At 33.0% G+C, this 8,382-nt stretch overlaps 1 protein-coding gene across 2 annotated transcripts; it reads right to left on the reverse strand.

Annotated features, from left to right (window-relative positions):
• Window positions 1-360: 360 nt before the first annotated feature.
• On the reverse strand, window positions 361-5,886 carry LOC112015930 (dihydrofolate synthetase). 2 transcript variants are annotated; one of them, XM_065770202.1, is made up of 9 exons: window positions 5,539-5,886; window positions 4,995-5,092; window positions 4,687-4,837; window positions 4,134-4,196; window positions 3,743-3,904; window positions 2,786-2,977; window positions 2,503-2,602; window positions 1,370-1,501; window positions 361-829 (listed from the first exon to the last, which is right to left on the reverse strand). In XM_065770202.1, exons 1-9 carry the CDS (start codon window positions 5,872-5,874, stop codon window positions 771-773), a joined length of 1,293 nt encoding a protein of 430 aa, XP_065626274.1. In that variant the 5' UTR covers window positions 5,875-5,886; the 3' UTR covers window positions 361-770. The 2 variants fall into 2 exon arrangements, 1 of the variants encoding a protein (XP_065626274.1); XR_010627679.1 differs by lacking the exon at window positions 361-829 and adding an exon at window positions 1,788-1,989 and having other exon boundaries at window positions 1,398-1,501; window positions 5,539-5,884.
• Between the last annotated feature and the right edge of the window lie 2,496 nt (window positions 5,887-8,382).

Here is an 8,382-nt window from a genome sequence, read left to right on the forward strand (position 1 = left end):
CTAGATTCTATTAATTATGAATCCTAATGCAATCTGAATTGTTTAACAATTCTAAGATTGTAGGAATTGAAAATTCTACAATCTGAATTGGGATTTTAACAACCATGTTCTTGTGGTATGCAAAATCTCAATATATTCCTAAGTATTTTTGGATGAACAATCGAACTGCATTGGTGACATAGTTGGCTGCCCTGTGCAGCCCTAGCTACAAAGACTCTTCTAGGACCCAAGTAACTAAAATACTGTTTAACCAATAGCTATAAAGACATAACAGGATTCACAAGAATTTGAATTTGTGAAACTTCAAAAACTCTAAATATTGAAATAAAAAAATCCATAGTGAAGGTGAAGCTGATGTAATTTATAAGAATCATTATTTCCCACTCAAATTAAAAAGGGGTTGCACCTACTACAATTTTCCGTCGGCAAAATCAGCTATAGAAACCGTTACTCAAAGCAACATCATAAATAATCTACCTTAACCACTGAGAGCAGCTAATACCATTGAAACTATATGCAGAGATCCAGTGACTACAATAATGCCTGACTGATTACCTGCTCTCTCTTAGGATCTGATTTGTAGCCTTCAATGAAGCCACTAATGAACTTTCAGCAGCTAATATGGTTCCATTTTCTAATTTTCTTGCAGAGCATACTAATAGATTATTGAAAACTTCCCTGGATTTTGTCGTGCCATCATGGACAATATCAATGCCCAATTCTTTGGAAGCCTGGATCCAACAATCTCTTAATAAAGAAGCTGAAGTTGTTCAGGATTTGCCTCCAGCAATGTCACCTTCTGTCAGAAGGACCGCTTCTAATTCTCCACCTGAAAAAATGTGGTAAAGTCTCAATTAGGACTCTCCAAGGCTCCACAAAACTGCTTATTTGTGTTTGCCTACCACCACCGCACATTTCAGGTTAATTTGTGTTAAACCCTACCCAGTGAATGAGATAAGAAGGTACAAACAACTAGGATTCTTCATTCACCACCCACCCAGAAGGGCCTGAACAACATGTACTAATGTCAATTTTTTCTAAGACCACTTAATCCAAATAGACCCTATAGCAAAGGCATGCACATAAGTTGAACCTTCTTTTAGAATTATTTAATATGCTTTAGAACTGAAATTTTTAGTAAATCTGAGTTCTTGTCCTCTTGTAAATGAAGCCTTGGAGGCTTCACTTGGCACCCACAAAATAATAGAGTGAGCCACTACATCTTTGACATGAGAAGGCTTCTTTTTGTGGGAAGGGGGAGATGGGGTTCTGATAACATAAAAACAATTCATGGTCTCATTACACCCTCCAACATTAGTAATAAAGCCATTTTTAGTAACAGACAACAAAATCAAACAAGGGACTATACCTGAAAGAAACTCTCTTGCAAATCCAATGTGGTCTTTGTCACTTGCCATTGCAACCACAAGAGCCAATGGTGCCACCCCAAATGTCATCTTTATTCTCTTCACCAAAGCATTAGCAGATTCCTTGGTGTGGGCTGGAAAACATTCAAAAGAACTATGAGAGTTTTGTTTTCTTTTTGATAATTAATTTGTTATAAGGATTGGCTTTTGTCATCTGGTGCTAACAGTATAACTAAAATTCTTTGAATCTAGAACATTCCTCCTACAATGCCCACAAGATTTTGCAAACATTCAAAAGAATATGACAACTGCAAAGTCAAAATAAATATATAACAAGAATTAGAGAAAAACAATATCCTCAGGACAATACCAACATGCAAAAAAGTGAAACACTGTATGGTTATTATAAGTAAGACTTACAGGTTATATACTCAACTCAACTCATTCAAAATATTGAAATGAGTAACAAAGTGAGCATGAGAATCAAACCAACATCCAGCAATACCATTGTTCCATGTAGTCCTAGTGCCTCAGTTTCTTTTCATGTTAGACTTTTGACTTCTTCCAAGCAAGAATGTACGCTCTAAACCAGCCCTAATAGATCCATCTGAAATTCTCCATCCTAGAGTATCCATAAAAGTATTAAAGGGACTTGATTAAAGATTGCTCAAAAAAATCATAACCAATTTTTTTTTATTTTTTTGAGCCAGCTGCACTATTTTTCTTTTCACCAGTGCTTGGCTCACACCATAAAGTTTTGCTTCCCATGAAGAAACTCTGGACTTAGAACAAGCCAAGAGAGAGAGGTAATCTTCTACTGATCACAGGGGGTTAGCATTTATGGGAAAGCAGTAAAAGTCCCAAATGGCTACCATGAAAGACAACCTAAGGGCTAAGACTATCAGTACCTTGTGTAGATATAAAAAGAAACTAGTTATCCTTTATCATGGCAAATCCATCTTAGATTTGAGGCCAAATCCTAAAATCAAACGAAGGTAGGCATATATGAACCAAATCCTAAACAGAAGGGGAAAAAGAAATCCACATAAATACTTCTTGACTTTAAAAATCAAAGGAAGTTCCATAGTTTTTGAGTCCAAGTAGAACAAACTATAGCACACATGCAAAAATTCACCTAGATTACGAAGGCAGAGTGCTGCACAGGTGGCAGTTGCTGCATTTTGATGTTGGTGACTTCCAAGCATGCACAGTTTCACATCCAGTAACTCAAGGAACTGCGTAATAAACAAAATTATAAGTTCTTCAAAAGTTCAAATGGCCAATAATTAAAACTTGCATAAGTACCACTCTCAAGAAGAAAAAAAACATGATATTACAGAATGCTTACTACTGGGAAAAAAAAAAAAAAAAAAGAGGGGTTCCAAAGGTATTAAGAAAATAACGCTTCAAGTGCATACCAGCTTAAAGTCCCTCTCAATTTGTATTACTAGATCACAAGATTGGTAAGGTCTACCATTCATCCTGCTAATACCCTTTATGGTACTTTGATTTCCAGCATCAGATGCTGATACTACAGGAGAAGACATTGACAATGCTTTATCCCGTAGAATGCATTCAATGTGTGGAAGGAAAGGCCCACCCAGCACCAACTGAAAAACATTAACCAAACTAGCAGAGTTAAGCTAGCTTTAAAGTCATGTGATTAACAATACAACCAAATTAAATTAGCCATTGCATCACAAAACATATCATTGAGTACAACTTCTAAGAGAATCCATCTTTAGATAGTTATCTCAGTCAAAAATACTATTTCAGCCTTAACGTAAAACTATATGCACATTATCATAAACTTGGGTGGCACTTCAAGACACCATTAAACATTAATTAGTGTAGAAGAAATGGACAGTATACAACAAAAACATCACTTCTAGTCTGCTTAAGCAATAACATGTTGGAGCTGCATGAATTAAATTATACCATGGAGGTTTTCTTTACAACATATATCTCTTCTTGCTCCTGTTCATGCTCTGTACTTATTCAAATTCCCCATGCTTTTCTCAGGTAACCATAATGCACATCAAGAAAATTGCATTAAAGAAGGAAAAATATCCTGGGAGAGACCATAAATCATTGTCTTGACACCTAATGTGAGGAAACCAGAACATAAAGAATGACATAAAACCAGGTCAGAAAAAGGTAATACAGCTATAATCAATCGTCACATTTTACCAAGGATATCAATGAGGTGGGGTCCATTGTGTAATTTGTTCTAAAGATTTTGCTAGTGTAACACGTAGAGAAGGAAACCATACTTGGCAGTATAACCAAAGATTAAAACTAATCAGAACATAACTTTATCAGTTTATATGATCATATTAATCCGCAAAAGAATTGCATAGGGAGAACAACCTAACTGGGCAGCCATGTTTAATGATTCCTGACTTTGCCATGGCAATGCTTTCTAGAGAACCTCCAAGCGCTGCCAAATGTTCCTCACCTATTGTAGTTATGACTGATGCAGCAAGTCCAGAACTAGAAATAATATTTGTTGCATCCCGTGCACCTCCCAACCCAGCCTGTTATATATATAATAAATAAAGTTAATATTAAAATTGCCATCTTAGAATTTTGTATTGGGTTATGAAAAGCCATCAGTACAAATTTAATTCCACAGAGAATAACTCTAATTGCATATAAAATAAAAAAGATCAACAAGAAGCAACACAGAAAAAGTTAATAGTCTTCCAACACTGTACATTAAAAAAAATGCAGAAAGAAGACATCAAAAGGCTTAAAATGAATTACCTCAATAACTGCAATGTCAACATTCTCTCGAGCAAATAGGGTGAATGCCATTGCAGTGAAAATCTGAACATTATACAATAGCGAGTAAATTAGTGAGTGCAAAGGTAATTTGACACAAACACAAAATTTAACTAGATAAACTTTCCAATAACAGAATTTAATTTGGCTAGGCAACAAAACCAATTACATTCTCCCCAGTCTTCAATTGAAATTTTGAAGGTACAAAATCAAATCTTAAACATGAGACTTTAACATGTGAAAATATTCATGGTAACTACTTTGACCTGAAAGCTACAATTAAATTTTCAGAGGAAAACAAAAGAAGAACAAACAGGGCAGGTCAATTAATTGAATCAATTACATATACCATCCCCAAGTTTGCACAGGGTCATGTAAATACCCATCAAATAATCACTGAGTCTAACATCTTTAGAATAGCTATTCAGTTCTCAAATCACTAGCTTCTGAGTCTCTTTTTATTCCTTGAACTAAATTCCATTGTTCATCTAATCCAATTGGTCAGAGGGGGACAATACCGTACACAAGTTGATACCTCAAAATGACTTATATGCCCATTTTCATGCTTCATTGCCTGATCAAGAATTTTTTTAATCTGAAGGAAAAGACAATTTAATGTCTTTGCTGACACCGGCTCACCAAATCTTCCCAATGATATGCGTTCCCTTATAGTCTGAATATGTGGGCTGCTTAAGAAAATGAAGCCTACTGTTAAAAAAATACAGCTGAAAAATAAGCCATACCTAAAAGTTAAAACTAAAAAGCAGCTGCAGACTGCATAAATCCTTTGATACATTATCTGAAAAACATGAAGAAATTATCAACATTAAAACAAACCCATACCTGCTATAACAGCCAACAGAATACCCTTCCACTCGTAAAATATTAGAGAGAAACGCGGCAGTTGATCCTTTTCCTTTTGTCCCAGCAATGTGAACAGCCTATAATAGCTGTTGAGCTAGTTACTTAAAATTAATACTCAAACTCATCAACAAAATGAACAAACAAATTTACAATAAAAACTCAAAATTCAGAACTTTCTGTGCCCACATACATAAAGCATTACTTTATTTATTTAATTCAATATTATGGTAAAACTTTCTGCATGCTGAGCCTAATTATACTACTGGGTTTAATTCAATAGTGTGGATTTTGAAAAATAAAATAAAATAAACAAAAAATAGAACACAAAGCTTTGAAATGTGAATATCCTCTTCTTTGTTGTTTCAACTATTTTTAAGTAATAAATGTAACATTCAATACCTGAAATTCTATTATATCTCAACAGAGCAGTTTTTATAAACCAAAGCTCAAAACTTTCACCTTTTTTTTTTCTTTTACATTTTCTCAGAAACCAAACAAAATAAAAAAGTGTTGGACTTTGAACCTTGAACTGAGCTTGAGGATTGCCAAGCCGCTCCATAAGCCGCCTCATCCGACCCAGATCGAACCCATCATCCGAGTCCGTACCAGCGCCTTTGGGCACGCCCACTTTCTCGTAGTTCTTCAAGGAATCCATGTACTCCATCAACTCCTTCAGCTCTGGCTCCTCCGAATGTGCAGAGAACCATCTTTTGGGACCCAATTTTCTAAGAACTCCGAAGCCAATCGAAGAAATTAGGGTTGGTCTGTGCTGGAGGATGGACTGGCGGGTGAGAATTTTCATGTTTTTCAGTTTCTGTTTGTTTCTCACGAAAGTGAACAGCCTCGAAACAAGTAGCATTTTTTTATACGGTAAACAACTAAAAAATTAGCATCTTTATACTATACGACTTGTAGTATAAATGTCACTTGCTCAACTATTTATTTGCAGTTTTGGACCCAAGAATATATTAGCTTAAAATGAAATTTGCACCCACTAATATTCATTTTAGTTTTTTGACTTTATTTTTGTTCAAATTGAGTATTTTAAGTTTTAAATTTTTTCCTATTTACTTCTTTCATCAATTTCATTTTAAAAAAATTTTTGATAAGGTAAAATTTTGCCATTAAAAATATTTTTGTCTCAATGTATGTGGGTAGTTGACGAAAGGTAATGTTTGAAGTTTTTTCATTAGTTAATTGCATATTTAATGACAAATTTTTAACAAAATTGGATAAAAGACTTGAATTAATTTGAAACTTTTGAAAACTCAATTGAACGAAATTAAAATTAGAAAACTAAAATGAATTCTAGTTAAATTTAAATAGTGCAATTTGCATTGAGTATAAATTTGGTAAGGATAGTGTGTAAAATCTATTTTTACTCTATCCAATAAAAAATTATTATATCAGTTTTTTACTTAAAACTTTAATATATTTTACTACACTTAATAACACCACATCGGTCTTTTACTTAAAACATGAAATGATGTTTATTAAGATATATCATTTAGTAATACGATGGTATAACTTGTCTTTTTTTTTTTTTTTTTTTTTTTTTAGAGAGAGTTTCAACCTATGGCATTCGTTTCTAATGATAGCTCTTTATCATGAAAGTAAAATACCAATCAGTTTTTGGTGTAGGCGAGAATTGAACCCCAGATCTCTTATACAACTATCAGAAAATTTACTAGTTGAGCTAACTGGAATCCACACTTGTCCTTATTAAAGTATGTAAACCAAATGATTTCCATCAATTTTTTTTTATAGAATTTATGTCAAATTATTATAAAAACTGCCCAAATAAGGCAAAGAAAAAACTTTGTCCAAGATTACGTGTGTGACGTGCCTATGATTTTACATGCTTTTCTTATTTAGGGATTTACATCCATGCTGTGATGGAAGCTTATTTTGGATTACACTTGATCTTAATATTATAGTAGGATGAGATTGTGTGTACTTTTTTCTTTCCTTAAAAAAATAAAAAATAAAAATAAATAAAAATAAAAATTTGTGTGGCAGGTCTTGGATTTGCCTTAAATAAATTGCTTGTACCAAATTCCATAATTAATAACCAAGTTTCTTCAGAATATTTATGTTTTAGTTGGCCCCATAAACACCTTACAAAGCCCCTACAAACTAACGAAATCTGTTAAGGACTACAATTACAAGAAAATAATATCTGTATAATCATGAACCAAGGTAGAAAGATCCATACAAGGTTCTTTTCAATTAGTAATCAAGTTCATGGCAATGATTTAGTCAAATTCAGAAATAATTCTGTCCAAATCCCATGCCCTATGGAGTGCGTGATGAATAGCCAGCCCATAATTCTGCCGATATGCAGAATAAGAATTATATGCCTATGCCCTATATGCTTTTCATTCATTTAACCAATTAATTTAGGGTAACACCAATTTTAATGTGATTTACAGAAAAGTGCTCCTGTAATTGTCTCAAGAAATGACACTTCTCCTTGAGGGTTTGTATAAATGCAAGCTATCTCATATTGTGACTTCCAAACAATAATATATATATATATATATCTTTCATTTTTTTCAAAAATCCCTAACTATGGGTAAAATAAAAAAGGCTACCCCATGAGTTTTATAGCATAACACTCCACCCTATTTTTTATTTTGGTAGTTGCTTGAAGGTAATTGGAATATTACCCTAAATAGAGTTCTAATAATCTAATGTATAAAATCATTATATATTCTAGCAAATATGATTTTTTTTAATAAAAAAAAGAATATTCTATTATTATTATGTGAAAGAGTATGGTTAAGAGTCTTATAGCTTAACTAATTAGCATTTCCTAGTATTTCAAACAAAAATATCTAGGGCTCAAAACTTCAAATATCCCTTCTATTCAATTATTAAAAAAAAAAAGAGTACGAACTTACATGTTACATTTACATAAATCTCAAGGGATGAGTTTCTTTATGTCCATATTGGAAGGGAGTGTCATTTTGTAAAACTTCAAAAGGCGGACCACGTAATTTACCAACTTATTTAATAGAAGAATAAACCAATTTATATATATTTTTTCACAAATTCTTGATTTGCTACCCATGCTAAAAGCATAAAATGCTTTTCATATTGCTTTTTTAGGGCTCATATCTATAATTTTTAATGTTTATTTTATTTGAACTTTTTAGGCCAAAACTAAAGAGTTTGGTCCAAATAGAATAAAATTTTATACTTTTTAACACAAATTCCACAACTCACAACTCACAACTGATCACAGTCACAATGACAACTCACAACTAACAACTAATCATAAATAGAATCCTAATGCAACTGATCACAATTTGAATCTAGATCCTATCCAGATTCTATTAATTTGAATCCTAAAGCAATCTGAATT

Source organism: Quercus suber, unplaced genomic scaffold (assembly GCF_002906115.3).
Source record: "Quercus suber isolate HL8 unplaced genomic scaffold, Cork oak 2.0 scaffold_123A, whole genome shotgun sequence".
NCBI lineage: Eukaryota > Viridiplantae > Streptophyta > Magnoliopsida > Fagales > Fagaceae > Quercus > Quercus suber.

Excerpts from the sequence above, each read along its gene's own strand:
- LOC112015930 (XM_065770202.1), bottom strand. The coding sequence starts at position 5,874 with ATGCTACTTGTTTCGAGGCTGTTCACTTTCGTGAGAAACAAACAGAAA. Across the intron at positions 4,838-4,994 it reads TCTGTTGGCTGTTATAGCAG|CCCACATATTCAGACTATAA; the intron begins GTATGGGTTTGT and ends TTTCTTAAGCAG. Across the intron at positions 4,197-4,686 it reads GGCATATAAGTCATTTTGAG|ATTTTCACTGCAATGGCATT; the intron begins GTATCAACTTGT and ends TATAATGTTCAG.